The sequence below is a fragment of the Coccinella septempunctata genome, chromosome X (genome assembly GCF_907165205.1).
Source record: "Coccinella septempunctata chromosome X, icCocSept1.1, whole genome shotgun sequence".
In the NCBI taxonomy this organism is placed as follows: Eukaryota; Metazoa; Arthropoda; class Insecta; order Coleoptera; family Coccinellidae; genus Coccinella; species Coccinella septempunctata.
Genome location: NC_058198.1, coordinates 9485198 through 9502907, shown reverse-complemented (window position 1 = coordinate 9502907; position 17710 = coordinate 9485198). Strand labels below are relative to the sequence as shown.

General features: G+C 34.3%; 1 protein-coding gene across 4 annotated transcripts in view; it reads right to left on the bottom strand.

The window, feature by feature from the left end:
* LOC123321602 (3-hydroxy-3-methylglutaryl-coenzyme A reductase-like) overlaps positions 1 to 17710 on the bottom strand; it is a 59028-nt gene that overhangs the window by 20097 nt on the left and 21221 nt on the right. The window contains exon 1 of one of the 4 annotated variants that reach the window (XM_044909289.1): positions 13036 to 13060. The exons of 1 other annotated variant lie outside the window; for it this stretch is intronic. Coding sequence is in view for 1 of the 3 variants with exons in the window: in XM_044909286.1 (XP_044765221.1) it covers positions 12177 to 12195 (19 nt within the window). In the remaining 2 variants the exon portion in view is untranslated. Of the gene's footprint in view, positions 1 to 730; positions 862 to 12176; positions 12324 to 13035; positions 13061 to 17710 lie in introns of those variants that run through there. 2 more of the 4 variants (XM_044909286.1, XM_044909288.1) reach the window with 2 other exon arrangements.

Below are 17710 nucleotides of genomic sequence, written 5' to 3'. Positions count from 1 at the left end.
TTGTACGTTTCCTGAATCGATAATGAAACAGCGGAATCCTCTATTTAATAATACCGCCCAAATATGCTACTATTAATTATTATGATCTCATTTGATGACACCTGAGCAAACAATTATTATTATTTGATTTGAGTGACTATCCAGTGAATTATTCATACCCAATTCTGTACTCTAGATCCAGTAGGAAAAATAATGCATAAAATAATAGACACCAGAAAAAAAACTTAAAAATTAAGGGAAGTTTAATGAAATTGGGACCATCATAAAATTTTTCACCCCTTTGACTAGGTACCATCCATGAAATTTGAATTGAAAAAAGTGTCTTTAGAATTTTTTACTTTATATGGTTTGATTTTCAAAGGAAATATTGAATAATAATGAATATTAATTTATGGTTTAAATTCTATATTTTTACTCGGATATTTCTTACCCTTTTTAGGGTAGTAAACAGTGAAGAAGTAAATTTATGATGATTTTCGTATTTTAATTTACAACACAGATTCCTTAGGATGAACACAAGATATTTTCATTTCTATGGATTTTTACCGTCAAAAATATCGATTTATTATTGTTTAAATCATTTAAAAATTTTTTCTCTGCAAAATATCCTGACGTATCATTAACATTAAATGAAATAGTTCAAGTTTTTCATGAAGAGAAAGTAGAATAAATTCATGAAAGCATTGGTGTAACACGAATGTCTTCGTAACAAAAAAGTATTTGAACTCACCAAATGACAATTTTAGAAATTTTGCATATGCATAGCAATTTCACGCACAAGATGATCAGACAACGAATGTTAAATTCGCACCGAGTGTATGGTCTTTAATATTTCTGCAAGTTGATTTGGGGAAACCGTTGTTTCCATTAATTTTCTGAGAAAACCGTCGATGGTTCATTACATTCAAAGAAAATTATTTTGGATGTTTATGAATTGTATGCTGTATACATATATAATGAGTGTTCAATGTTATTTCAGCTTCAAATATTCTTGACGAGCTAAGATTCATGCGGGATTCCCGTTGCTTGAATAAACACCCGGGATCAATTTGAATGTACCAGGTTAAACCGAAAATATTTCAACCTAGAAACCTAGAACTAATTTATCGAACAGTAGAAGCCTACAGAAAGCCAGGTATTGGACACTTTGGTAACTGATGCTTTTGAGACAAAGATAATCTCAAACTGTATACTCTGTAGAGTTCAATGACTGTATAAAATCCTCAGCATAGAGCCACAAACTTAGTTCGGTGTGGATACAAGCTCAACAAGTCATTTAGGAAAATGATAAACCAGACAACTTCACGAAAAAGTAAATTGGAACAAAATTTTCATCGTCTCAAGTTGAGAGAAGAAGTTGATACATGAAAGAGAAAGCAGAAAACATCTACATGTAATCATATCCCAAGACATAAACAAGCAAAGCAGCTTTTCCTCAAGGAAAATGCAAAAATAATTTGGTACCTCCAGAACAAAAACTAAATTATAAGAATAAAGAAGAAAATAAGTCTTTTCGTCGTTTAGTTGAAGTGGATTCTATCTGGATTTGTCTGATAATTTTAATGTACAATTCTGCACTCTCAATATAAAGTGCCATTGGTCTTTTTTGGATTGAGAACGCAATTTGAGTTTACCTCACTTTTCTTCCACCATCAGAGACCCATTCCATTATTATTAGATATTCTACAATGTTCTGACTAAGAAAACATGCAAAACGAATCTGTTCACTAATAAAGGAATTGATGAGGTCATTATACCTTCCAATATTTTTGTAATAGATTCCAAACTAGATGAGAATCAGTGGTAAAGCTTGAATTTGACATCATACGGCCGTATCTACGCCCCTGATAAGCGTCAAATTTCCGTCCACTTGACTGTAGCTGTCTCGATTTCCTCCTGAAGTGGTCACTTCCTTCGAAGAAGTTCAAACACGAGCACTCCTACATCCTACATAATAGGTTTATTCCCAGTATGACGCTTTTGGGAATTCTCACCGGTAAATTTGAGAAATATTGTATGCGTAGGAACGAATTTTAGCTCAGCGATGGGTTTTTCATGAACGTCTATATCCATCTGTTCTTTGAGGAATGCAGACATCCAACTCAAAGAACTACTGACTTGTGTTGAATCAGTTTTTTAATGTGTTCGATGGAGAGACAATTGGCAGTCTGCTTCCCAGGAAATCCATAAGGTCTTCAGGAAAAAGAAGAAGTGTACATATCCAATTATCACACCATTATTTTTCTGTGGAATGAGTTGATTTATCGATATCATGTTTGGGTTCAAAACATTAGATCAAGAGTACTTTTTCTTTAAGAAACACCTCAAGGTTCCAAAGAATGAGGGTTTCAGTTGCTATTTTGAATCTTGGGTGTGGATTTAAGGGATGGTAACCCTTGAACCACTGAAAAAGTGTAGGTGGATGCTGTCTCTATTATTAGTTTAGAAACTTTTAATATATCGAAATATCTACTGCCCTTTCAATGTATTAAAAGAAAAAGTGAGAAAGTTCTGATATATAATTAGGGCATATATTAACACAAAATTCTTCACGAAATATTGATGTTTTTGGATATGGAATCACCTGCATTTTTGACGCATCCTTTGTACTATATTTGGACTAATATTTCATTCAATAATTCCTGGAAATTGATGTTTTCCAGCCTAGCATGAGACCGTCTGAATTTGTAAATTAGAATATTTGAAAAGAGACTCCTGTTTTCATATAAATGGACTAATCCATAACAATACACTTCACTATAAGCCTGTCTTCTAGGAAGTAAATGTTTACTCCAAATACGGTGAATGCAATGATTCATCGAGTTTACCAAGATGAGTTGGATTCTATTCATGCAAATCATCAACGAGGATGAAGGTCACTGAATTGTAGAAAAATGGTGAGGGTTCTCGAAGAATTTTTACAACGCACAGAAGGGTTGAGACGAAAAACGCAATAATTGAATTGCCGTCAATAACTTTGAGGTGTTAGATGATTCGTGCTCATTCACGATATGTTGGAGCAATAAAAATGTGTTAGGGATCTATTCCACAGGGCAAAAACCTAATAGCAACTTCCGGTTTTTTTTACGGAACGTGCCACTCTATAGAACGTTGAAATACCTCTTTACCTGAGAAACTGACAAAAAAATGCTCACCCCCATTTCCAATATTGCTCGAACTTCAATACTCTGGAGCTTTGTTAGGCCTTAAGGGTTTCAGTTAATCCTTGTCTTGTACAAATTTCTACCCCAAAGCTAAAAACCACACAAAAATGGCTTTGGGTCCTTGATACTCAAACGGATATGAGATAAAATAACGGATAAAAAGCATTTACTAATAGTTTTCACTTTTGCTAAATAGAAGTACCGATATGAATGGTGTTATTGGTATAGAAACTTTCTCTGATTCTGAATATTGTTGTCTAAACTTTTGATATCACATTTGTTGGTTTATTTATCACATATTTCACGCTTTTCGAACTCTGCGTCACTGTCAGTTATGAACCAGATAAATCATAGAAGCAATCATAGACAAAATGCCAAAAAACCATCAAGAGTTGGAAGAAGACTAAGGGCAAAAGGAAAATTCATGAACAGAAGGAAAATAGCAAATCAGCTAAAGAAATAAAACAGGTAGATACCTAATCACCGACTATTTTACAGAGTAATCACAAAGAAACAGTCTAATTCTATAAAATCAAAATTATAAGTTACAAAAAGTAAAAACTCTTTGTTTATAATGAATTCAAGATTCTGATTGGGTAGGTTGAATTCGACGGGATTAAATGGCAGCTCTGTGACTGTAAGTAAGGGTTGCCATTTGAAAAATTCATTTACTCTGCACTCCTCATAGAGGGTGCATGACATGACAAACTTCATAAAAACTTGATAAAAATGAAAACTAACTGTTTTGGTTTCGTGTTAAATGACGATTTAAAACAAAACAGTTGATGGAATCTTCGAGAAATAAATATAATCGTTGCTACAGAGCACTGGAATTTCACACAAAATTATTATATAGAGTGAGTCTTTGACTCGTACATATATTTCAACAGTAGATTTTTGAGGTCAAAAGAAACACTTCGGAATATAGTTTTTCATTTATTTGATTAATCTTTTACGAACGCAAGATATCACCCACGTCATCCAGTTTTCTCATTATGACCATTAAGTACCATAAAAATACCAAAAATTCGGAGAACCCTCTTGAAACCGTTTACGTTTTGAAAATGAAAGTATTCTTCATATTTTTTCGTATAATACGATGTTTGCGAGTAATTTGATGTTCAAAAATAAAAAAATATCTGAGAAGTTTGAAGAATTGGGTACTGTGACTGAACACAATTCTGTTTAAAAGATCCACAGATGTGTAGTGTCACAGATTCAGCTAGTTATTCTGAAGGTAATTTTGTTTTTCCAAGAGTGGCACAGCTCAGTATGAAAATTTGAAATGGCTATATCTTTTTATCAGGGTCGAATCGGAAAAAATGGCATAGAAAAAAAGTGTTTCTGTTAACCTCAAGAATCTACTGTTTATACACGATATTTGTTAAATATCCATAGTTGAACTATACATAATTTTCACTAACAATACGTTTTAACCATTCTAAGTGTTTCGGTATCACAATAGCTTCTTCAGGAGGGAAGAAAGGTGCTTTTTGTAGTCCCAGAATCTTCATATTCAAAATACGAATTGTGAACATTCCAGGAGGTTCTTAATGTTCTCATCTTGACATATTGCACAGGTATATTATTGAAAATCATGAACCAATAGACAGTTGAGATATGATTGTTTATGGTACTTTCAGTTTGGGATTTAGCATAAAGAAATTACAAAATTTCGGTCGATGACACAGCCGTATATCATTATAATAATCGTATAGTCGTCGATGTAGTACACGAATTCGAAGATGTTTCCGTCTTGTCTGTGCAGTTTCGTAATACGCACACCTCTGGACCAATATGGCTACACCTGTTCAAACGAATTCCACAAATCGATTCGACATTTCTGAAACTCGAATATCGCATTCAGCCGGCCAGATTCATTCCACATACGAGTGGCACTTATGAAATAAATGTTGCGCATACTCGTTCCCTTAACCCACATTCGTCCCCCGATCGATTTTTTTTCATTGTCAATTTCATCTTAAAAATGTTGTAACGATCCTGTCGCCGATTATGATCCTTCAAGGTTGAAGAAATACCGAAGACAAATATTTGATGGAAGAGTGAAAATTGGCAGTCGGGTAAACAGCTATGTACTCATAAGACTCGGCGAGCTTCAATGTACACATACGGGGATTTTTCAACTCCTCATCTCCTGTTGAATAAACATCGAACTCCTTCAATCGAGATAATTCCGAAGGATATTCCGACCCCAGAAGTGTTTGTTCCGAGGAAGGACGTCCTTACCACCTACCTCAAGCTCAAATACATTTTACCGATTATTTATGTGTCACTAGTTAACTACTTTGCAGAACCATCTTGAAATGTGGACTGCTGAACATAACGAGAGGGAAAATAGAAGATGGCACGTTCAAACTCAAGGAAGGTGCAGAAATTGAAGCATTAAAGGAAGGAGACACACAAGTATCTAGGCATAAAACAGGCAAGAAAAATCAATCAGACCCAGATGAAGAAAGAATTAAATGAGTAGTTCATCCGAAGATTGAGAAGGATAATGAGAACTGGTCTTAACAGCAAGAACCTGATAAAAGCGATTAATACCTACGTTTGATCAGCACTGAGCTACTCATTCGGTATCATCACTTGGACCACCACGGATTTAACAGCCCTACAGAGAAAAATAAGAACGATGCTGACAAAACATAATAAACATCACCCCAAAAGCTCAATAGAACGGAATTGTTGACTTGTCCAACTGCATGTCCCAGGAAATTGAAGCACTTCGAAAATGTTTCCTAAACAAGGCTGCTTCGTCAGAACTCCATCGAGTAGTTTGTGTTGCTAATAGTTCTACTCCGTTGAAGCTACAACAGGACAACCTGCAAACTGTCGAACACTCTGCAGGAAGCAAAAGGCAGAAACTGATTGGCAAACCTTTGCATGGAAGGCACCAGAACGAGGTCAATCATGATTACGTCGACATATCTTCGTCGAACTACTGGTTGACTTCCGGAAGGTTGTTTCCTGAGACAGAGGCCTTCATCCTCGCCATCCAGGAACATGTGATTCCGACAAGGAACTATATGAAATATATCGCCAAGGATGCCGCAGTGAAGGACGATAGCTGTCGTTATGGCTGTGCGACACATGAAACCAACCAGCACATCACCGAGGGATGCCAGAAGTTGGCAGGCACAAAGTACAACAAAGTACAAGAATAGACATGATGATGTTGCCAAGATTTTACACCAAGAATTGGCTATAAAATACCAACTTCTAAGGTCCAAAAAGGTTCCTGGCTACAATTGCCATCCAGATTATGTATTGGAAAATGATCATTACAAACTCTACTGGGATCTAAAGTTTCTCACAGACTGGAAAATTACGCACAATAGACCTGACCTCATATTACTGAATAAAGATGAAAATAGAGCACTATTCATCGACGTGGTGATTCAAATAACAACTGGACGACATACTAGATAGGCACATCGAAAAGTATTAGAAATACAGAGACCTAGAGGAACACAGTAGAAGACAATGGAAGTTGAAAGATATCAAGACCATCCCTATTCTGATGAAAACCATGATTAACTGTCTTTGGAGAGACTTATCGAGTTGGGCTTGCCACAGAGTAGTATCTTGGGACTACTACTCTTTAGTCTTTGTTATTTCCATCAATGACCTCCCTATCATCTGTAACTGATGTAACTACGAGAAAGAGTTTCAGGAGAAGGAAAAACCCGAAGGAGATTTACTCTGGAAGAATCTTCCGGGACTGGAACTCACCAAAAGTTCCTTGGGAACTTTTGACTGCAACATCTAAGACGTATCTGAATATCAGCAAGAATATGATACATCCGCTCACTGGATTATTTATAGAGCATTGTGGCCTCAGAAAGCACCTTATGAGAAAGATTCTAGGGTCTAGCTGGAACTGACGAGTGCAGATTCTGAGAAACTTGCAAAATCAAGGAGGAAATCTCCTTGAAGCCATCCCAGATACTGAGAGTTCATCCACTGAAACTGCACAATAGATTTTAACGTCGAAGAGCAATGCAACCCCTTTGAAATATACGATCCACCTCCCCATCCCCGTTTTCTCTATACTCTTTCTTGTGCTATCGCCAGAAAAAATTGTTTTAAATGACGAATATCAAAATAAGATTGTGTGTTTAATCTTTATACAATCTACTCATAAAATACTTCGAGGAAAATGATTCGTTTTCAATTTGCAAACAATGTCAATCATTGTTGAGAGTTCGATACAATTGAATTGGCAATTTGAGACACTATATAGACAGAGATTGAAGGTGGCTACAAATATTCTGTGGAATGTTTGTGAGAATTGGGGATTGTATCAGTATGTTTGAAGCATGATTGCACAATTCGACAGTTTTTTTTTTATGAAACATTCAGCAAAGAACTTGATAATGGTGGAAATATGTTGGAACAGCTATTATGAATATACTATATCTGTATTTGATCAGATATTTTTAGCCAATCTCTCAATTCCTCCTGGTTTTTTTCATATTCGAAACAATATTTTTTCCACTTTTTTTCCACGCTCAATTTTTAAAAGATATCCACTCGCCTAGCCATTTTTATGAATAATTCGAAAAATTGGCTACCTTGGCTGAATTCTGAAGTCCACAGATGTGTAGTGTCATAGAATTGTTATTTCGAGGGAATTTTTTCTCCACAGGTGGCATAGCTCATTATGAAAACTTGAAATGGCCACATTTTTTCATCTAGACCAATCGGAAAAAATGGTAAAGAAAAAAGTGTTCATCCTGAGTAGATGTTTTTATCTGAGACAACAATTTCTATAAGTCACTACTAATTTCTTTAGTGAATATAAAATTCAACCACAAAATGCTGAGCTGAGTACAGCCTTTGATACTTTATTGAGTATTAAATTTTAGATAATAATCAATTGTTTTCCTTTCTAACCCATAATATCAATTGTTTGAATCCAATTGCTCACGACAAATCTTGATGAATGCTCTATACATATTTCCGCCATAATGTAGCTGAATCCCCCCACTTGAAAAATTGCCAAAATACTTCTACTAATGCAGCGTGATGTGAGTATATTTCAAGGACTTCGCACCACTTCATTCGTTTTATGAATGAAACATAGTAAACAAAATTATTCATGGCTTATGAATGAATAGTATGACCTGAGAACTAATATAAGACAAAGATATTTGTTGTTGCCCACAAGTGGTGGTATATAGTACGTTCGTGATGATCCTGTGAAAAGCGAAAAAAATTGAGGATTGGAAACCTTTTCATTATCTCCATAACATAAAGATTCTTCGGATTGGGGCAGGAAAAAATTTCCCCTCCTGTTGAAATATTCTCATGTTTTATTTGGCGAAAAAATATAAAAATACAAAAGAATGTCTGGCTTCTTTTTTAAACTACTGATTACAGCCCTCTATCTCTCAGTTGAACAAATTCTTGAGGTGAAAACCTCAATTTTAATTACGTGGTTAATTAATTGATATTACAGGAAACTATTTTCGATGTTGTTAAGACTGATCAGTAGGTAATCCGAACAATGTGGTGTTGAAATGACACACAATTTCGTATTCGCATTTCCCACTACCATAATAACGAATAAAATTGCGATAAATTAATTTGTATCAATATAAAAGTACTCTATTTCTAGTTACGTTCACTGACCTTAAAGTGAATAGGTATCATGTTATTTTCAACGCTTACTTACATAATTTTCCTGAACACACAGAAGTATTTCAATTATGAATAATGCTGAATATGCTGCACTTTACCAAATAACAAATTCCACAATATAGGAGCCAAGTCGTCAGTCATTGTTCTATCGACTTAAAAAGGTGAAATAGAATTTCTCTTGCGCTGCAAATTGCACCTATTGGTTAATTGGTTTCGAATTGCCTTCTTCAAAGTATTTATTCTCTTTCATTTTTACTGTACTATTGACGTGCACCATGATCTAACATTGTTCAGGCAAGGGTTGACAGGGTAGATAACGACAATTACAAGAAACAGCCAATTTTCCTAATCGTACACTTATGAATGCTTACAAAATGTTGGAAAAAATTGATATTCTCCCACGCAAAGATTGTCTAAGATCTTAGACCATCCTTGGAAAATTTTGAACAAACTGATATACACTGCTCAACAAATTATATCAATTTATTTCAGGAATATTCGCTTCAAAATGTTTATTTTCATCACAAGCCACAGTATGACAATTATTGTCAATTCAAATTGAAGTGGAGTTGGAACGAGAAAAAACAGGTTTAGCAACAAATAACACATGGGTTTTTATGCCACCATGTGCAGCCTAATACAGAGGCAAGAACTTGATAAAGTAGAAAAAGAATATGATAAAAAAACAAGAAACATCTAAGTTCTTCCTGAAAGAACACATGTACAACAGGTGTTTCAGATAACTTAAGAGAAATTTACAATTTCAGTGTATGTCAACTAAAAATCAGTAATACAAAAAAGAAACACATCTAGATGTGTTTAGTATCACATACCCTAGAGTATGTGATACTTCTTTGGAATTTGGACTAAATATGCCATCACTTTAAGTTACTTACCATAACCAAAGTTGATATTGTAATATTTTCTTGATGCTGTAACAGCTGTGTTTAAATTTCATCATGGGAAGGGGTTATTCAGAGATTATTTACAGCATCCACAGCATGAATTCTGCCCAAGAAATAATTCTGAATGTCCAAAGCTTGCGTTGAAACTCTGGAAGACTGATATAGAATATTGAATCACAAATACCTGAAGTTAGGTTGCAAGGTTTTACTCAAATGCCTCCATACCTATATTAGGCAACAATATACCGTAATCATCCGTAGATAATTCTGCATATTCCGAAGAATGGAGATGCATGCGTTAACTCTAATAATTGATATAACATCACCGAACACATGTATTGATGTGACCTTTTAAATTTTAACGCAGCAGATAAACAAACACGATTGTTGATGATCATTTGATGTGGAACGCACAATAGAAAACATTCAGTCAGGTGAGTTCATCACCCATGAATGCCCACCTCACCCAAATTGCAAGAATATTGGTTAGGTGAGTGCACCGAACTGATTATGAATTCTGTTGGGCAATATGTCTAGCCGAATTTGGTTCACTCTATTGGGGAGGATTGTTGAAATACAATCTGAAACCAGAAACACGTGGTCTATAGTTTTTCTACGCCACACTCTCATCCAAAGAGCAAGCTATTACACTGACCATGGCCAGTCTTTAGTCGATTTAGCGTACTCCAAATTTTTCTAGGAAGATCAAATCCAGGGACTTTTTTGAAGGATCAATAATCAAACCTTTATTGAAGAGATTACACGAATTCCATTCTGTGTGCCACGTTTGCCAGAATTCTTTGTGACTTATTTGAATAAAGAAATTAGTCCATAAAGGCTTACGAGATTTCAATCTGGAACTTCTATAATCTGGGGTATACAACGAAATTGGAATTAATTTGGGAAAGAATGGAATATATACCAAGACTTCGAGACTGCCACCTGTCGGTAAATATGAAGAGGTACTATGTTTGAAACAACAGACAACCAATGCAAAGGTGTAGATTTGATGGTTCCAGTAATAATCCTCATAGAATCGTTGAGTAGGATATCGATTTTTTTGACGTGAGCACTGTTGAACCAAACAGAGCAACAATACTCAGCAGCAGAGAAGCTAAGGCCAAAGCTGCCCTACGAAGTGTGATGGCATCAGCACCCCAAGAAGAACAAGTTAATTTTTGAAAACTCACTTACCTACTGATGAATACTTCTTTTCTCAAAAATTGTTACTTTTAGTAAGACATTACAAAATACCTTATGTGTTCGAAATGAATGCAGCCATCATAATTAATTCTTCAATGGTATAATATGAATGATTGAAAAGCTCCTAGCGGAACAAATTTTAGAGGTGGCTTTTTCTACCCCTTGTAGATTGCCTTGTTTTGATTACCTCCTTCCTCTCTTAGAATGCTAGATAAATTTCATTTTAGTCAGAATTCTAGTTTTCACGAAAAAAAATGAAAATTTTCAGAGAAAGCACAGGCTGTCCAAAAATACGAGGATGTAGGCACTGATATCATGTACAAGAAAAAAATTGCTGCAAAATGGATCTCCAAATGTTTGAATGTTGACCAAAAGCGTGCAAGGGAAGAAGCATCGCGTTCGATCTGTGCTCGATTTGAAAACGATGTAGACTTCTTAAACCGAATGGGTACATTTCTACTATCCAGAAACAAAGTAAAAATAGATGGAATGGCGACACTCTGGTTCTCCAAGACCTAAGAAGTTTCGTGCCCAAAAATCTGCTGGAAAAGTTCTTGCTTCAGTTTTTTGGGATTGCCATGGAGTAATCATGATTGATTTTTTTTGGATAAGGGTAGAACAATAACCTGAGATTAATATTCGACATGACTGTTCACTCTACGGAAAAAAATTGAAGAGAAAAGACGCGGAAAGCTATTCAAAGGTGTTTTGTTTTTGAAGGACAACGCCCCTGCACACAAATCTCATGTTGCCATGCAAAAAATTCGTGATGTAGGGTTTGAATTACTAGAACACCCCTCTTATTCACCAGATTTGGATCTATCCGACTATCATCTCTTTCCTCAACTGAAAAAAAAAATAAAAGTTCGTAAATTTTCTTCCAACGAGGAGGTGATAAAAGCTGTGGAGGTCTAGTTTGCAGAGCAAGAAGAAACTTTTTTTTGAAAGGTCTAGAGACGTTGCAGTTTCGCTGTAATAAATGTATCCAATTAAGAGGAGAATATGTTGAGTAATAAAATATTTTGTCAATGAAATTTTGTTTGGTTGTATGGTAGGCTAAGAATTTCACAATAAATCCTCGTAATATATAGGTATATGAAAGATCCACAATATTTTTGACAAGGAATCGTCTCTTAAATTTAGTGATAACTATTCATCTATACCCTTTGTAGTCGGAAATTATGTTATGCTGATTCGATAGGGTTATTTTGAGCTGTCTTCATACAGAATACAAAGTACTCACCGAGAAAAGAATAATTCATACGTTTTGTTATCCTCAATGTCACTATGAGCACGATTTCCGATATCACATACTACTCAATTTGTATTAAATCGATATCCGAAGTCAATTAATAAAACTTAAACAAACGTTGATTTCGTTTATTGCACAAAGTCGCGACTGAAATAATAATCACAAATTTCGAATATTTAAATACAGTCATGACATGATGAGTTTTCCCAAGAATGATACACAGCAAACAGTGTCGTGCTTACGTTGTGCTTCAGATTTCAGAAGAAAACAGATAGTTTCAATCAATAATAATTTTTATTATACATTGCACAATTCTATAGCATATATAGTATACCCTGCCAATTTCTGGAAAATATGTGCATATCTAGAAAAGTTCCAAGTCTTAACTTCAATTAGAATAGCCCAGCATTAAGCCAAGCCATGAATATAAATTATCCTTAAATGTTTTGAAGGAATCATATCACTTGAAAAATTCGAAAAAAAAATCAACTATTTTCCAGAAATTCATTAATTCAAACATATCTGCAATAAACTGCTAAAGTAAGTTTTGAGTTAAGATAAACTACTGTCGAAAATAATAAATACCTAATACATTAAAAGTATACTTCTGGTGATTCTTAACTATTGAAGATAGTCCTAGTTGTGTATATCCACAAGAAATAATATTACTATAGTGTGACTGGCACATCATTGGGCATTTGTCAATATTTTACTGATTTACTCGAGCTTGGCTTAATTATCAATCCAACCAAAAATACTTCACTAACCTCAGCGCTGCTGTTCATATTGCCGACGCAATCTTTTTTTTTTAATTTTGGGATCCTCGGAATAGCTGAAGAACAGTACTGACCTTCCTAATTTCATCTCCCCATTCCTATTCACTTTAAATATATCCGGTAGATTTCTCAATTCGCAAGACACGAACCTGACAGTGAACTACTCTCGGCACAAAACACACACATTTATCAATTATGCTTTCATGTATGAATTTTATAATGATAACCGTGTCAATGTTGACATGCATCTTGAACTCGTGTAATTGACATGAAGAAACAACAAAAACTAAGAATTGTTCTCATTAGTGACCATTAAGTTGGCATTGGTGTGTAGGTCACAAGGATTAATGTCACTCTTCGAATTGGAAATTCGACCATTCACAAGTGGAAGCTTGCACTTGTACTGATTTTGGAAAATGATTCGAGATTTTTATGCAGTTTACTATGCAGGGAGAAAATGATTAAGTTGCGAATGAATTCAATATAATATGAAGCCAGTGTATGCATCAATTCACGAATAAAATGTTCAATTGTTCAAAAAATTTGCTCTTAATTGCTGCACATCCCTGAATACTTGATAATTTGATGAGCCTAATGAATTGAGATTTTTTTATAGTTCCTGAATGAAATTATTCATTTCACTGTGGAATCTAGCAACAAAAGTAAATTTATTCGGAGTCCTAGTTTTTATATTGCAAAGGCAATAAATAAATTGCCAAGTAAGAATCTTACTATCCACTCACACCATTTATAGTGAAATTTTCTTTCTAGAAAGAAGTCCTCAGTTTTTACCATAAGATACTCTTGAGTACTCGAAGTTAAATAGGAAAAACAAGAACGAATTTTGAGAACTTTCTGTTTTTACATACAGAGGTGAACGAAAAATTGAATTTTAGTGAAACTTTAAAAATGAAGGAATAATAATAATAGAAGAGGCATTGTAGATGCTGTAATTTCCTCCATTTCATCCTTCCATATGCAGAGGTTAACCGTTCCAAATTAACCTATTTCGAAATTGATTCCTTACTTATCACCATTTGGTGAAACATTACTTCAATACTAATAAAAAAAATAAATGGTTATATTAGTGATGATAAATGAAAAAGAATTTAAATAGATTTTTTTGTACCGTATTCAGCACTGAAAACTCTTTGACGATATCTTCGCAAAAGTTTAATCCTATCCTGTCCTCGAGCAAAAAATACAATATCCTCTACAGGGTGAGTCTTTGACTCGTACAAATATTGTAACAGTAGATTCTTGAGGTCAAAAAAACACTTCTTTCCTATACCATTTTTTCCAATTCGGCCCTGATAAAAAGATATATCCATTTTAAGTTTTCATAATGAGCTGTGCCACTTTTGGATAAACAAAATTTCCTTCAGAATAACTAGCTTAATCTGTGACACTACACATCTGTGGATCTTTTAAAAACAGTTGTATCAGCCAATGTACCCAATTTTTTACATTTCACAGATACTTTTTAATTTTTGAACATCAAATTACTTGAAAACGGAGCATCATACGAGAAAATATGGGGAACACTTTTTTTACATAACGTTCAAATATTCATTAGATACTCACCAACTTACTTTCAAGAGTTTGGTTCTTTAAATTTTTGGTATTTTTATGGTACGTAATGGTCATAATGAGAAAACTGGAAGACGTGGGTGATAACTTGTGTTCGAAAAAGATCTATAAAACTATATTCCGAAATTCATTTCATTCGATAAAACCGTTTGTGAGATAGAACTGAAAATAACATTTTTTTATGGTTTTTCATCAACCTGTACCCTTTAAACCGAGACGATTCGGAAAAAAATGGTAAAGGAAAAAAGTGTTTCTTTTGACTTTAACCTCAATAATCTACTGTTAAAATATTTGTATGAGTCAAAGACTCGCCCTGTATAAATGTTAAAATTCAATTGAAACAACTATTGTAGTTGCAACGCGAAACAGATCTGTGCCTTAAATTCATATACAAATCTGTCATATGGAAATTTAAAATATTGATCGTCAAACATCCAAAAGCAAACTATCTTCTCTGCATGAAGGCCAAAAAAAATGTATTTAGGAATTTTTGCAATGGACTATTTCTTCGAGAAGATTGCGACCTAGATCTTTGCAATTGTTATGGTTTGACAAATTGGGTCACTCAGAGTCGAACTCTTACATTTTCCTAAAAACTAGGTCATTAATTGATAGCTCTGATTTCATTCCTGGTAAAGTATAATTTTAAGAATTGGAAATAAAGGAAACAATGCGAGACCTCTTTATTTCACAGGAATAATAAGTCAAAGGTGTTTTGGCATTTTGTAGCACTGCTTTGAAATGCGCCCATTTAGCAATTAATAAAAATATTTCAAAATTTTTCTCGTTGTGATCAAAGATATAATAATTCCCTGTTCTAATTTTGAGGTTTCTGTGCAAAGGTATTTGGATAACATTCGAACGGCTGTACAAGAATAGCATTGAAATTTTAAGGGTGATTTGCCCCTGACAAATTATCGCAAGAATTAACGCAGGAGCAAATCGATTATTTCAATTTTTTAATTGATTTTGTTTCAGAGATTGGGAGTTGAAACCCTGAAGAGTTTCAGAAGATGATGTTTCAAGCTGTTTCACTTCAAAACTTTGTTTGTTCCGTTTCAAAAACAACTCTCTTCTCTAAAATAGAACTTATATAGGTATCATTAAGACGCCCTTGGTAATTCGAGGCGATGAACGGGCTGAAAGTGAAATTTCAGACGCCGGACCGGATCAGACACGAAATGCAACGAAAAAAAAAATCGATTAGAAGTCATCGTCCGCACAGAGAAAGTGATCAACCTTGACAGACATTCCGGCATCATTACGCTACAGAACAACCAGCAAAGTATCTTAATACGTTTTTATTACACGTATCCCTTAATATCCTCACTTTTAAGAATAGGTGAGACATTGAATCTTGTGAAATATATCACTATTATTTACCTCTAATCATACGCTGTGAATTTCATTCAATAAATTGACAAATGTTGCAAAATTTCTGTAAACTATTGGGGCCAGTTCAGTAATTATCGTCTCCTGAAGGTTTTCGAGTCGATTCAACAGAATTTTGTTGCACTGATGCTTCAAGCAACGGTGTGACAATCTTTGAAAATAACCGAAAACATCAAATCTAACTTCCCAGGTTCCGAATCCAGAAATTAAGTATATTACAAGAAAAATCAAAGCCTAGGTTTCAACAAGACTGCTTCTAAGGTTGACAGGTGTATAACCTCTAGCGAAGAAACATCTGTTGGGAAATCTGCATCAAAATTGTTATAAATCTGTACCCGATCGTTTCAATCTAGTCCAGTGTACTTGAAGAAGATTTTTTGCTGTTGACTGGTCTACGTAAATAGCACTTCCATGGTCCTAGATGAATTTAATATGCGAGAACGCGATCTAATTTATGAATTCAAGTAGCGCTTATATTCTACTCATAATATCAACTGAGCATTTTTGAAACTGTATGAAATGGTTAAAGTATATATTTGCATCATTGAAAAACGAACTGCAGAAAGTGAGAATGTTCAATTTTTATCATATCTGGAATCTACGTAAAATTCTGATCACGAAATACCCATTGGTTTTAATTTATCTGAGTGCCTTTTTGACGTAGGCTACTTTTTCTGAAAAATTTCGTGGTTCCGATGGTTTTATCACTTTTATCTAGAGAGCGTATCTTGAAAACCGTTCGAGATATATGTATGATTTTTTCATTGAATTAAGGAGAAGCTTCAAGTCTCTTTCAGTTTTTCGACAGTTGGTCCGGCCATTTTTCGAAAATGATCCTTAATTTTTTCTAATGGCATACCTTGAACTTTTTCTAGTTTTCTGTCTGTTGGATGCCCTAATTGGTGGCCTTCATTTATATAGAATAAAATAGAAATATTTCAGGCCTAAAATGAATTGTTTTTTAAATTTGTCATTCATTCATTCTAATAACTGGTCGTGAAAAATATATTTACAAACATCTATAATTCGAAAATGAAGTAATCTGATTCAAATATCGATTGAAATTTATTCTGGGAGGATTCTGCATCTCTTCATAAACTTTTTAGGGTTTTCACTCCCAATCTCTGTATTTACAACATACCCTGTATTTGTGGTAAAACTTATACAGGTGAAACGTCCAGACCTCTAGAAATAAGAAAACGCGAACATAAAAATAATATTAAAAATAGAGAAATTAATCGATCACAAATCGCAGATCACATTTGTTCTAATACGGGAGACCACATGATGGATTGGGACAACACTAAAATTTTAATGACGGAACCAGACCATTTTAAACGAAAAATTAAAGAGTCTACGTGTATTCTATTAGATCAAGATAATAATTTGGCAAATTGTTCGGTAGGAATAGATCATATTTGGATCAATTTACTAAAGAAGGAGCTGTCATCCGGTAATTTCAAAATTAAATGAATCAACGTTTCTGTGCAGTCTCTGTTTCTGTGTGTTGACAATTTATGTCAAACAAAAGCCACAATTCAGAAGATTTTCAAAAAGAGATTTTTCGTCTGATGAAGGAGTCTGATATAGACTCCGAAACGTTACAACTTATAATTATTTCAACGTTATTTATTTTGAGTTCATTGTCAGGCAACAATTTTTTCTAGTTAATTTGCTCCTGACAAATTAGTGCAAGAATTTACGCAGGAGCAAATCGTTGATTTCATTTTTAATTGATTTTGTTTCAGAGATTGGGAGTGAAAACCC